We start from the raw sequence: 13,822 nt of genomic DNA, 5'->3' as shown, positions 1-13,822 counted from the left end.
GTTGTTCTTTTGTTCAAGAAGAGCAACAGGGATCATAGAATCATAGATTCCTTAAGTGCAGAAGCAGGCTATTCAGCCCATCAAGTCCACACCAACCCTCTGAAGATCGACCTACCCTATCGCTACAACCCTGAATTTCCTGTGGCTAATCCATCTAGCCTCCACATCCTTGGAGACAATGGACAATGTAACATGGCTGATCTATCTAATCTGCCCATTTTTGGACAGTGGGAAGAAACTGGAGCACTAAAGGAAACTCAGGCAGACATGGGGAGAATGTACAAACTCCATGGCTCCACACAAACAGTCGCCCCCTGGCTGGAATTGAACCTGGGCCTCAAGCCAGCAGGGACAATCTAGGAAATTATAGGCTGGTGAACCTTTTGTCAGTGATGGGGAAATTATTGGAGAAGATTCTTAGGGACAGGATTTACTCATACTTTGAAAAGAATAGACCTGTTTGGGATAGTCAGCATGGCTTTATATTGGGGAGGTCAGGTCTCACAAATTTGATTGATTTTTTTTGAAGAAGTGATGAAGATGATCGATTAGGGTCGGGCAGTGGATGTTGTCTACATGGACTTTACTAAAGTATTTGACAAGGTCCTTCATGGTAAGCTCATCCAGAAGATTTAGTCACATGGGCTCCACGGTGAGTTGGTAAGTTGGGTAGAAAAGTGGCTTCGAGAGTGTGATGCTGGAAAAGCACAGCCAGTCAGGCAGCATTCATGGAGTAGGAGAATTGACATTTCGGGGATAGGACCTTCATCAGGAATGAGGCTTGTGGGCTGGGGTGCTGAGAGATAAATGGGAGGAGGGGGCTGGGGCTGGGGGGCTAAGGTAGCTGATAATTCGATAGGTAGAGAAAGGTGGTGGAGAATTTGATAGGTTGGAGAGGAGGGTGGAATGGATAGATGGGAAAGATGATGGACAGGTCAAGAGGGCCGTACAGAGTTGGAGGCTTTGGACTGGGAAAATGTGGGGGGAGGGGAAATGACGAAATTGGTTGAGTCCACATTAATCCTGTGTAGCTGCAGGGTCTCAAGGCGGAAGATGAGGCGTTCTTCCTCCAGGTGTTGGGTGGTTAGGGCTTGCTGATACAGGAGGCCCAGGAGTGGGAGGGGGAGTTGAAGTGTTCAGCCATGGGGCAATGGGGTTGGTTGGTGTGGCTTATGCCCAAAATGTTGATTCTCCTGCTCCTCAGATGCAGCCTGACCTGCTGTGCTTTGCCAGCAACACAATCTCGACTCTGATCTCCAGCATCTGCAGTCCTCACTTTCTCCTACAAAGTTGGCTTGGTCATACAAGACATAGTGTAGCTGTGGATGGTTGGTCTTCTAACCGGAGGTCTATGACCACTGGCGTTCCTCAAGTCCAATTGCCATATTTGGAGTAGGGTGCATAGAGGAAGGATGTTGAGGCTTTGGAGAGGGTGCAAAAGAGGTTTACCAGGAATGTTGCCCAGATTGGAATTATAAGGAGAGGATGGACAAATTTGTATTGTTTTCACTAGAGTGTCAAAGGCTGGAGTGGTGACCAGATAGAAATATATAAACTTTTGAGAGGCATGGATAGGGTGGGTGGTCAGAGTCTTTATCCTTGGGTGAAATGTCAAATACCAGCGGGTATAGGTTTAAAGTGGCAGCCAGGAATGGAAGTTATAAAAAAAGGCTGGGACATTTTTCGTAGGAGCATACGAGGTTGAGAGGTGACCTTACAGAAGTTTATAAAAACAAAGAGGGGTACAGATAGGGTTAATGATTGTTGTCTTTTCCCTACGATGGGGAGTTTTAAAACTGTAGGTACATTTTTCAGGTGAGAGGAGAAAGATTTAAAAAAGACACGAGGGACGATTTTTGTTTTCACAGAGGGTGGCTCCTGAGGAAGTGGTGGATGTACGTACAATGACAACATTTGAAAGACATTTGGAGAAGTATATGAATAGGAAAGGTTTGGAGGGATATGGACTAGGAGTAGGCAATTGGGACTTGTTTAGTTTGGCATGGAAGAGTCTATACTGTATGACTCTATGAGATGTGTACGGCAAGTATTTGGTTTACACAGAGAGTGGTCGGTGCCTGGAATGCACTGCCAGAGGGACTGGTAGAAGTAGATAAGGTATTAATGTTAAAGAAGCATTTAGAAAGACACATAGATAGGTAGGAAATAAAGGGTTATGGACTATGTGCAAGCAGATGGGATCAGTTTAGAATGGCATCATGATCAGCACAGACTTGGGTGGACAGAGGGCCTGTTCATGTGCTGTACTGTTCAATATTCTAGCAACTGATTGGCATTGCATTAACAATGATCATGTCACCTGAACTGCTAATTAACAACCCCAGTTGAAGATCCTGTGGTGTAGGGTAGAATCCCTCCCTCCAGGCCAGAAGGTCCACTGTCAGGGTGTGATGGCCATGGAGGTGTGTCGTAATATGTCTAAATATGATTGAAAAAAAAACAAGCCCTAACTTTCTCCAGCCACCTTCATGGGTGTGTGTGCAAGTCCAACAACATCTTAACAGGGCAGCTAAGGGCAAGATGTTCTCAGTTTGTAGGTAGGTAACTGTGGAACAGTATAAACCACCAGCAAGTTCCAGAGATTCATAATCCAGGGAATATCACATCATTCCCTTAACCAGTTGACTGATTTATGCATTAATGTCAGTGCATGTTGTTAATGCACTGGTATATTTAGAGCAAGAACTAATTGTATGAAAGAACTCTCCCCTTATCCTTCACCCCTTCATCTCTCCCTCGGCTTCTCTTTCTTTCCCCTTCCCTCTCTGTAATGTTTGAGCTTGTTGTTGAGCATCAGTCCCTTGTTGTGAGGCCGTAGATCAGTCGGGAGATGCCAATAAAAACATTATGTAGACTTAACTTTTTGCTCGAGGCTTTGAAAATCTTCGCAGATAATTGGAATGGGAGATGAATGGAGATAACAGAGGTTTCACTTCAAAATCTATCACAACTTCTGCTAAGAATAAAATTCTTGCCATATCTGGAATCTGACTAAAATCCGTCCAAATAATGTAGTTTGCAGATCACAAGCTCATTCCTGGCAACTGTCCAAAGAACACAATTGAGCTTTCACAACAGTGTTTTCCTGTGTTCTGCCCGGTTGAGGGTCAGAGTCATATTGAACTCCCTCCTGGCCTGATGGTTCCATCCCAGCCTAAAGAATCCTTGAGTACAGCATCATTCCTTGTATTCTTAGCTCAGGGTTCATATCGGAAATTAGGAGAACAAGGCGGTTTCACTGGGATACTACCAGCATTGATAGTAATCAAATACCATAATACTGTTATGAACTCAAGGAGGCCTCCCCACCCACTGACCCCCAGCCTTTTCCACCATTCGGTTAGATCCTGAGCTGTTCCTCAAATTCACCTAGCCACCAAATCCCTCAATCTCCTTATCCAAAATGAATCTACTGATTTCAACATAGGTTCGGTGAGCTTAAAGGGCTCTTGGGGGTAAGGGATCGGGATTTCTATCATTTTCTGGATGAAGACACATTACTCCAGTTATAGCCCAGATTCTGTCTTTGAATCAGAATGTTGTGGACTCAATTCACAGTCAAGTGACTTGAGTGCAAAATCTAGACCAATTATCCAGTGCAGCGCTGTGGGAATGCTGCACAATACAGGTGCTGGCCACTGGATGAGACATTAAATCTTAACACCATCTGCTCTCTCAGATGGACATCAGGTGACATTATCTCAAAGCACAACAGGGGAATTATTCCCAATAATTTCACAAATATTTATCACTCAACCAGCACCACTACAGCAGATCACCTGGTCAATACAATGTTGCTATCTATGGGATCTTGCTGTGAACAAATAGTTGCTGTTTTTCCTTCATTATGACAATGGCTATGCTTCTAAACTAACATATTGTAAAGCATTTTAAGCTTCCGCAAGGTTGTGAAACATGCTATACAAATGTGAGTCACTATTTTTTCTTTTTCTAAGTACTCACACATGGAGGAAATAGACTCTCTTCTACAACATGCTGCAGTATTATTTGGATGATGTGCCTCGCCTGTACTGAGCCCTTTGTTGGTCAGTTTACTTAGAATGGCTTAATAGCTCTGCTTGAAAATGGGGCTAAAGGCTGACATGAGTGAGTTAAGGTATTAGTTTCAGTTACATTAAGCATTGGTGGTGCCAACAACAAATTCTGGGCTTTGTGAAATGAACTTGATATAATAATGCAGTGTCTATGATGTTCGAAATTCATGCCACACCTGAGAAAACTGTGAAGATGAATTCAGTAAAACGTAATTTGTAACTGGATTCAGATTACAAAAGAAAGCAAAATAACTGAACTTTCATAGATTACATAGAATCTGTAGCACAAAATGAGCCGTTCGGCCTAACAATTTAGGCCTCTTCCCCAACCTCTTCATCTCACCGTATCAACACTATTATCTTCTATTCCTTTCTCCCTCACGTACTTACATCGCATCCCTTAAAAATCCAAATGATGCACAAATGTTGTCAATGGAAAAGAACCTGTTACCTTTCTATGGTCCCACTTCACATGGTTGACACCTAATGCCCACCAAAATATTAGACCCTTCAATTCCCCCCAGAACACAACAACAGCAAAGAAAACCTTAAACAGGTCATTGTGAAAGAGCTCTGCTCCCTTCAGAAAACTGGCATGCCAAAACCCCAGGAATTAGTTCATACCCACAGTCTGGATATTAAGAATTTATCTAACTTCATCACTGTGACAGTACAGATTAGCAAAAGAAATTCCAGTCTATGTTTGGTGTTGGTTTGTAATAATTCTTCTTGGTTTGTTTTCCCAGTTGGCAATGCTTACAATAACACTGCAAAGCCCCATGCACTGATTATTATTCTAAACATTCCGTTGTCACCTAGTAACCGTTCACTCTGTAATGGAGTCAGACCCCAAATAAACATCAAACTGCATGTTTTAACAGAAAGAGACCATTCAGCCCAATTTTTCCTCACAAACTTCCTTTTATCATACTTCAGCTCACCCTATAGAATATCCTATATTCCATTCTCCCTCATGATATGTTCATCCAGTTTCGTCTTAAATGCAGCTTTCATTAACCCCAACCATCCCTTTGGCAGTTGAGTTTCACACACACGACACTTTCTGGATAAAGAGGTTTCTTCTAAATTCCCTCTGAAATTTATTCACGACTCTTTTAAATTTATAGTCCTCCACAAAAAACTGAAGTCCTCCATACTCAGAAAGGTCTCTATCGGGTCATTCCTCAATTTTTTCCTTCCCTTCACATAGCTGCTGTATGAAAAAAATTGGATGTTTCCCCTCGAATCGGACAAACTACTTTGTAGACCCAGTACACACCCCTTTCTCTCACCTTTCTACCAAGATCTCCAGAGACGGTATGTTCTCTGCCCACCTCTTCACCATCCATGCAGTGTCTAAAGCTGCCAGGAATCCACGGGCACAACCAGTTCCCATCGGCCAGAATGGCTACAAATGATTCAAGAACACAGATAGGCATGTAAGCAGCAAGGTCCACATCATCAGTGGCTGTCAAACACACAACACACAAGCAGGTAAAGTATTCTCTTTCAGTCAGAATGTCCATATGGCTTCTTATGGCCCATGGGAATGCAAAATCCACTAGCAACAAAGAATGGACTCTGCTACTTACCAATCAGCATCAACAAACTTAAATGACGGACCAGTTAAGCATTGGAACTGCAATAACAAGCAGTGTCACTAATTGATTCATAATGTGACAGCTCTGGCTCAGTGGGTAACATCCTCACCCTCAAATCAGAAGGTTATGGTTTGAAGTGACTAGAGCAAATGATCCAGGGCTGAAGGAGTGCTCGTGGAATTGTTGCACATAATTGGCTACAAATCTTCTACAAAACAGCAATGACCACACTTCAGGAGGGCTTAACTGGCTGGAAAAGGCTGTAGGTAGATCATGAGTTGTGAAAGAAGTCATATGCAAGACTTATTTTGCTTTTTTTGATTAAAGTAGGAATAAGCTGGCTTTTTTTAGCCTGAATAGGTTTCTTATTTAGCATGGAATATCGTGACCAGATGTTCATTTTAAATCTATTTCTCCACCACAACTTTACAGTTCATTCAAGTGAGGTGGAGATTGTTGGTCAGACCCAATTGTGCATTCCTCCTCATCTCATTGTGTCTTGTTCTTGAAAAGCAATTGTTTCTTCTGCTAAGAACTTTACTTGGTCACTTCAGACCAAACCATTAGTCGGGGTCAGGAGTCATCTGCAGGTCAGCGTAGGCAGAGCTAGGAGATTCTCCTTCCCTTACAGACACTAAAACGATAAATTCATCATCGACATTCTTGGTATCAACCTTCAAGTTACACCTGAAAAGGCCAAGTTCAATTTAGCCTACTTTCACGTTGAACTTATGATGCTTGGTTTGATAGCCCATCACTTTAAGTGCTATGTTACTGCACCCAACATGTTTCCCTCACTTAGCAATGGAGATAATTGGTCACTGGCGTCAGATGTTTGGCATGCTGCCTGTGGTGTGAATGCTGGCAAACAGCTTTGCTAGTCATTTCATCCACATGATCTAATATTCTTCAGGAATTCAGGGTAAACCTCGTCAACTCCTGTTGCTTTGCTTGGCTTGGTTGGCATCGGGATGCTATTCGTTTTGTCTTGTGCATATAGCCTTGAAAGGTTGGAGCTCTGGGTGGGGCAATCTTGAGAGACTGCATTAAAAGAATGTCATGACCATCAGCTCATCTTTCCTGCTGGCTGTCCATATTTTTGACTTTATTTTCTTGTCAAAGGTTATTAAGATAAATGGAGTTGAGATACAGATCAGCCATTAGCTATTTGAAGGAGGTAATCAGTACAGGCAACTGAATGTGACCTCCCATAGCTGTGCTCCATTAATTTTTATCTTGCTCTATAATCCCAGATATCCAGGGAACTACCCCCCCCCCCCCCCCCCGTGGTGAATTTCCAACCCATGCACTCCTGATTTTGAAAGCCTGGTATTGCGAGTGTAGGTCCTTGAAAAGCATATCATCTCGTCAAAAAAGCAGAAAGCAGTTTACAAAGCACTTGCCTCTAACAGACTGTCTCCAACGAGAGCTACCAACAGCCGATACCCACATCTCTCTCGGATTAATGCAGCATTCTCCGAAGCATACATGCAGGTAAAGTCAAACATGGCCACATCGGGCTGGTCATTATGGTTCATTGCAAAGTCCAAAGCAGGGAGCTGGTAATTGGTGGCAAAGTCAGCCGCCTCTCTGGCATAGGACAAGAGGGCCTCCTGGTTGACATTCTCACTACACAGAAGCATTTCTGTATCTACATAATCCTGCAGGAAGGACACATAAGAGTCAATGACATTAGAGAAGCTGTCCTCTCTTTGAAATTCAGAGAGACTTCTTCACCCAATGGGGACGTGGTAGTGGTTGGGGGAGGTTGACATCTGGTGGTGGTGGTTGACATCTGGAACTCGCAGATGACACCAAAATTGAGGTGTAATGGACAGCGAAGAAGGTTACCTCCAAATACAACGGGATCTTGATCAGATGGGCCAATGGGCTGAGAGGTGGCGGATGGAGTTTAATTCAGATCAATGCGATGTGCTGCATTTTGGGAAAGCAAATCTTAGCAGGACTTATACACTTAATGGTAAGGTCCTGGGGAGTGTTGCTGAACAAAGAGACCTTGGAGTGCAGGTTCATAGTTCCTTGAAAATAGAGTCGCAGGTAGATAGGATAGTGAAGGCGGCATTTGGTATGCTTTCCTTTATTGGTCAGAGTATTGAGTACAGGTGTTGGGAGGTCATGTTGTGGCTGTACAAGACATTGGCTAGGCCACTTTTGGAATATTGCATGCAATTCTGGTCTCCTTACAATCGGAAGGATGTTGTGAAACTTGAAAGGGTTCAGAAAAGATTTACAAGGATGTTGTCAGAGTTGGAGGATTTGAGCTATAGGGAGAGGTTGAATAGGCTGGGGCTGTTTTCCCTGGAGCATCGCAGGCTGAGAGGTGACATTATAGAGGTTTATAAATCATGGATAGGATAAGTAGGCAAAGTCTTTTCCCTGGGATCGGGGAGTCCAGAACTAGAGGGCATAGGTTTAGGGTGAGAGGGGAATGATATAAAAGAGACCTAAGGGGCAACTTTTTCACACAGAGGGTGGTACGTGTATGGAATGAGCTGCCAGCGAAAGTGGTGGATGCATGTACAAATCCAACATTTAAAAGGCATTTGGATGGGTATATGAATAGGAAGGGTTTGGAGGGATATGGGCCAGGTGCTGGCAGGTGGGACTACATTGGGTTGGGATATTTGGTCGGCATGGATGAGTTGGACCAAAGGGTCTGTTTCCATGTTGTACACCTCTATGACTCTATCAAAGTGCTGTGGAAGGTAGAGTTACTTGAAAGCTTCAAAACAAACATTTATATTTGTTGGGGAAGAAATTAACAGTACAGAACCAAGATTCTGTAGATTGAGACAAGATAACCATCAGCTGGGGTGGGACAAGAGGGGTGATGGTGGAGAGGACAGAGGAAGGAGAGCAGGATTAGAGGGAAATGAGAGGTGGGAGAGAGAAAGGGAGATTTGGGGAGGGGAAGATGTGGGGAGGTGGGAGAGGGAGACATGGAGAGGGAGAGGCAGAGGGAGGTGGGAGAGGGAGACATGGAGAAGGAGACACACGAGGAGGTGGGAGAGGGAGAGTGAGTCGTGGGGAGGGGGAGACACAGGAGATGGGAGAAGGAGATGTGGAGAGGGGAAGACACAGGGAGGTGGGAGATGGAGACATGGGGGTGGGGGAGGGGGAGACACGGAGAGGTGGGAGAGGGAGATGGAGATGTGGGGAGGGGAAGACACAGGGAGGTGGGAGAGGGAGACATGGGGGTGGGGGAGGGGGAGACACGGAGAGGTGGGAGAGGGAGATGGAGATGTGGGGAGGGGAAGACACAGGGAGGTGGGAGAGGGAGACATGGGGGTGGGGGAGGGGGAGACACGGAGAGGTGGGAGAGGGAGATGGAGATGTGGGGAGGGGAAGACACAGGGAGGTGGGAGAGGGAGGCTTGGGGGGGGGAAGACGTGGGAAGGTGAGAGAAGGAGATGTGGGGAGGGGTAGATGCGGGGAGGTGGGAAAGGGAGAGGAAGACATGGGGAGGGGGAGACGCGGGGAGTTAGGAGAGGGAGACGGAGATGTGGGGAGGGTGAGACATGGATGGGGATGAGGGGGAGATGTATTGGGGAGATGGTGGGGGAGTGAGGTGCGGCCGGGGCAGTCAGAGAGGGGAGGCAGACAAGGAAAACGGAAACAAAAAGAATGGAGCGAGAATAAGAAAGAATTCACATGTACCCAATAGCAAGGAAAAAAGTGAAAGCAATTTTGTGTGAAGCCTGTGCAAGAGGGACAGAAACCTTGTGCAAGCCAATGAGAGTGCGAAGTAGCACTCCTATGTGATTGTAAATAGTAATTTCACTGTGGGACAGGGTGAGGTGGGCTTTCTGAATACAGCTGATTTTGTGTTAATGCACTGGGATCAAGAAAGCTTTCCCTGAGCCTGTGTTTCCACTGTCAAGATTGGATCATGTTGTGAACTTGGCACAATTGTGGGATCAGAGTCAAAAAGTGTGGTGCTTGAAAAGCACAGCGGGTCAGGCAGCATCCGAGGAGCAAGAGAATCGATGTTTTGGGCATAAGCCCTTCATCAGGAATGGTAACAGACAGGAGGATAAGTGAAACCTTTGACAATTTTGGACTGTGAGCCCCAGTTAGTGCTGGAAAATAGGGTCACCATTACATTCTTCACACAGAACCCAACTTCCCCCAAGGGAGAGTTACACCTACATTGACAATCACTCCTTTGTCCAGCAAGCTCTGTTTTTTTGCTGTCATTACAAAGTAATGGGTATTATCCTTATAATAAACAATATTCTCCAGATCAATTCCTGAAAAAAAAAGCAGAAAATTCAACATTAGAACTGTGTGGGACTTTTCAAAAGTCAAGTCACTCTCAAGATCAATTTCACCATGAAAACCGTTCACATAGAAACAGGAGGGCGCCCTTAGGCATGTTGCCACATTCAACTTGACTGACTCCTTATCTTAATTCCACTTACCTAGTTTAATTCCTTAACTCAAAATGATTCAATCCCTCAAATTTGTTTTGTTTGACAAGAGTTGATCTGTCACCTTTGCTCCATACTCTCACCTTTGCTTAACAAAAATCTATTCATCCCAGATTTGAAATTAACAATTGAACTTGCATTAATTGCTAGTTGCAAGAGAATTACAAACTTCAACTGCCTTTCATGTGCAGAAGTGTTACCTACTTCCCTTCCTAAAGGCTCCAGTTCTAAGTAATTAGACAATGCCCCTTAGTCCAGCTAATGGGAAAAAATTGTTTGTGTGGCTCATGTGGAGTATAGGCACTAGACAGGGGTCAAACAGCTTTTGTCAAAGCTGTAGATCCTGAGCGGTTTTATTTAATTCATATTTAAATCCAAGTCTTTCTCCTTGTTGAAGTCTTTGAATGTGCCGGCTGTCTTGCAAGGATTGTTTCTACAGACTAGGCTTCTACCTTTGGCGCTTAGAAGATTAAGAGATAACTAATTGAAACATATAAGATCATGGGGGAGGGTGTTCGGGGCAGCGAGGGGTCTTGACAAGAGATGTGGAGAGGACGTTTCCTCTTACAGGGATATCTAGAACTTGGATTCAACTCTTTAAAATTCAGGTGTTGGTCATTTACAACAGAAACTGGGCAATTTTGTTTATCTTAAAAAAGATTCAGGAACTTTGGAAGCAAGGACAAAAATTGCCAGAAAAGCTCAGCAGATCTGGCAGCATCTGTGCAGAGAAATCAGAACCATTCTGAAGAAGGGTCATTGGAACCGAATCATTAACTCTGATTTCTCTCCACTGATGCTGCTGGATATGCTGAGCTTTTCCAGCAATTTCTGTTTTTGTTTTTGATTGACAGCATCTGCAGTTCTTTCGACCTTCATTCAGATTCTTTGGAACCCTCTTCCAGGAAGGAGGCAGAGTCCTTGAATATTTTTAAGACAGCCATGATCATATTGAATGGGACAGCAGACTCAAGGGGCTGAATGGCCTATTCTTGTTCCTTGTTCATATGTTTGTATGCCTTCCACAGACCCCATCATTCTGCTGCAGTGATGAGAGGTGTGTAAAAGACGGTGGAATTTGAAGCTGTTGACCAGTACAGAAAGTTAGACTGCTGTGGTTATCAGGAGGGTAGCACAGCCAGAGAACTGAAACTTTCACTTTCACTCCACCCGAAGTATCGTCTCATGTTTTTGTCACAAGACTGTTTAGTTTGGAGTGCCTTGTGGGGTAGGTCAACACCCACCTGTTTCCTCCTTCAAATCCTGGAAGAATTTCTGATTGAAGATGAAAGCGACGCCGCTAATTTCCTCGACTTTTGCCTCGGCTGTTGTGTTTCGGTTGATGAAGTTGGCAGTGATGGCAATGGCCAGTTTCCCACGGAACTCTTTTCTTCTAAAGCCTGAAATATATTATCACAGCTGTTTCAACAGAAACAAGCCCTATCCCATAATTTTTACAGATGCTTTTATTTTATTGCTCTCTCAAACACGTTTAATGTGTTAGGACAGACTACTTTCATTAGTATTTGACACTATTTGCGACAGCAGATAATTCAAAATCAAATCTGGACAGCAGCTTGATTTGCTTCATTTTGACAAATCTGTAATTGTCTGTGTGACACTTGGAAGCAGAACACTTCCTGTTCCTGGCACCTGGTGTTAGCATCTCCAGATCAGACTGCATTAAAGGTAGAGCTACAGGTTGCTCAGTGCTGTTTGAAACTCAATTTCAGATTTACTGCTAAGTTCCTGCTGCATAATTTGTTTGTGTGCATGTGTGAGTATGAGAGCTTGAAAACATGAGTGAGAGAAAATCACAGAAAAAAAAACAATGAGAGAGAAAAAAATGTGGCAACTCATGACTAAGAGACAAATAGAAACCCAAATAGAGACAGTGAATGATGAAAAACTCAAAAAGGATTGCACTTTGTTGCAAATTATTATCAGTCTGTGTCCTGGAACATTGAATCAATTGCAGCTTTCTTGTACTCAAACCTAGATCATTCTGTCCCCAATAGGCTTTGTTCTTAAGTGGAACACCTCATTGCTCTCGATAAGAATGACTGAACCTTCCAAGCTCCTCGCCATTTCAATGAACCACCTTATTACCACCCCAACATTTCTGTCATAGGTCTGTTACAGGGAAGCTCAACACAAGCTGGAGGAACAGTACCTCATATTCCATTCAGGCACTTCACTGCCTTCAGGACACAACATTGAGTTCAACAACTTGCTGAACACCATCCTCCATTTTGATTATCATACCCCCTGCCTCTCCAAACCCCTGCATCTTGTTTGTGTCTTGTTTCCTTTGCTCTCAGCAGAACGGAGCTATTTTCTCCGTTCATGCCTATCGCTCACACCTATTTGTTAGCTGAATCACTCCTTCACCACCGTTAGCACTCCCTTTGTCTTTTGCTGTGGACTTGCTTACCATCTGTTTCACAAGTTCCTCTCCGCCTTTGACAACATAAAGACCATCTTTTCCAATTGCATTCAGTTCCGATATCTTTGGACATGAAATGCTAACTCTGTTTCCCTCTCCCTCTGCTGAGTTTTTCCAGCATTTTCTGTTGCTCTTTTTATTGAATTCTGGCATTGCCAGTGTTTTGCTTTTATCCTTCATATTTGGGTCAGGAGTGGGTTTAAACATCAAGTCAGGGTTTGTCATTGGACTGGTTAGCTACATAACTTGCTGAAACAGCAAGGGGACTGAACAGTCTACAGCACAGCTATGCCTGTGTTCATCCAACCTTGGCAGTCCTTTGAGATGAATCCTTGGTTGTCCTTCCACATCTAATCAACACATCTCCCAGACCCAAAATTAACAAAACTGTTTAATTCTTTTCTTTTCAGTGCAAACTTCTTTTGCTTAAAGTTGACAAAACATTTCTTTTAAAGAGTTTATACTTGGCATGAAATTGATCATGAAACAAAGAATGAAAATGGGAAGGGAAATAAAACTTGACCTCTCTGGATATCTCTTAGAGATTCATTCAGCATAGAAACAGAACATTCGGTCCAACTCACCTGCACCAACCAGACATCCAATCTAACCTAAACCCATTGTATGCCGTGGGTGGCACGGTGGCACAGTGGTTAGCACTGCTGCCTCACAGCACCAGAGACCCGGGTTCAATTCCCGCCTCAGGCGACTCTCTGTGTGGAGTTTGCACGTTCTCCCCGTGTCTGCGTGGGTTTCCTCCGGGTGCTCCGGTTTCCTCCCACACTCCAAAAGATGTGCAGGTCAGGTGAATTGGCCATGCTAAATTGCCCGTAGTGTTAGGTAAGGGGTAGATGTAGGGGTATGGGTGGGTTGCACTTCGGCGGGTGCAGTGTGGACTTGTTGGGCCGAAGGGCCTGTTTCCACACTGTAAGTAATCTAATCTAATAATTTGCCAGCATTTGACCTGGATTCCTCTAAGTCCTTCTTAATCATATACACACCCAGTTACCTTTTAAATATTGTAATTGTTCTCAATGAAATTTATTTATTTCATTCTTGAAAGCTTCAGCTGACCACCCCTCACGTTGTAGGAGATGGTTCCAGATTTTTATTGACATTTCATTTGAAGAAGTGCTTCCTAATTTTACTCAAACTGCCAAACTCTAATGTTAAAGCAACAAATGCTCACAATTCTGGCATATAGTTTGACCATCAGATGAACTTCTAACCTCATATGCTTTCCATCAT

The 13,822-nt window shown here is 43.9% G+C and overlaps 1 protein-coding gene across 14 annotated transcripts in view; it reads right to left on the bottom strand.

Annotated features, from left to right (window-relative positions):
- The window catches only part of LOC140493717 (F-actin-monooxygenase MICAL2-like), a 281,189-nt gene that overhangs the window by 152,923 nt on the left and 114,444 nt on the right, over positions 1-13,822 (bottom strand). For all 14 annotated transcript variants that reach the window (XM_072592483.1, XM_072592479.1, XM_072592486.1 and 11 more), the window contains 4 exons: positions 11,373-11,528; positions 9,848-9,948; positions 7,081-7,338; positions 5,369-5,484 (listed from right to left, as the gene is read on the bottom strand). In XM_072592483.1, coding sequence (XP_072448584.1) covers positions 5,369-5,484; positions 7,081-7,338; positions 9,848-9,948; positions 11,373-11,528 — 631 coding nt within the window. The remainder of the gene's footprint in view (positions 1-5,368; positions 5,485-7,080; positions 7,339-9,847; positions 9,949-11,372; positions 11,529-13,822) is intronic.

Source organism: Chiloscyllium punctatum, chromosome 22, assembly GCF_047496795.1.
Source record: "Chiloscyllium punctatum isolate Juve2018m chromosome 22, sChiPun1.3, whole genome shotgun sequence".
NCBI lineage: Eukaryota > Metazoa > Chordata > Chondrichthyes > Orectolobiformes > Hemiscylliidae > Chiloscyllium > Chiloscyllium punctatum.
Note: the sequence above shows the minus strand (reverse complement) of the source record. Positions and strands in the feature narration are given on the sequence as shown.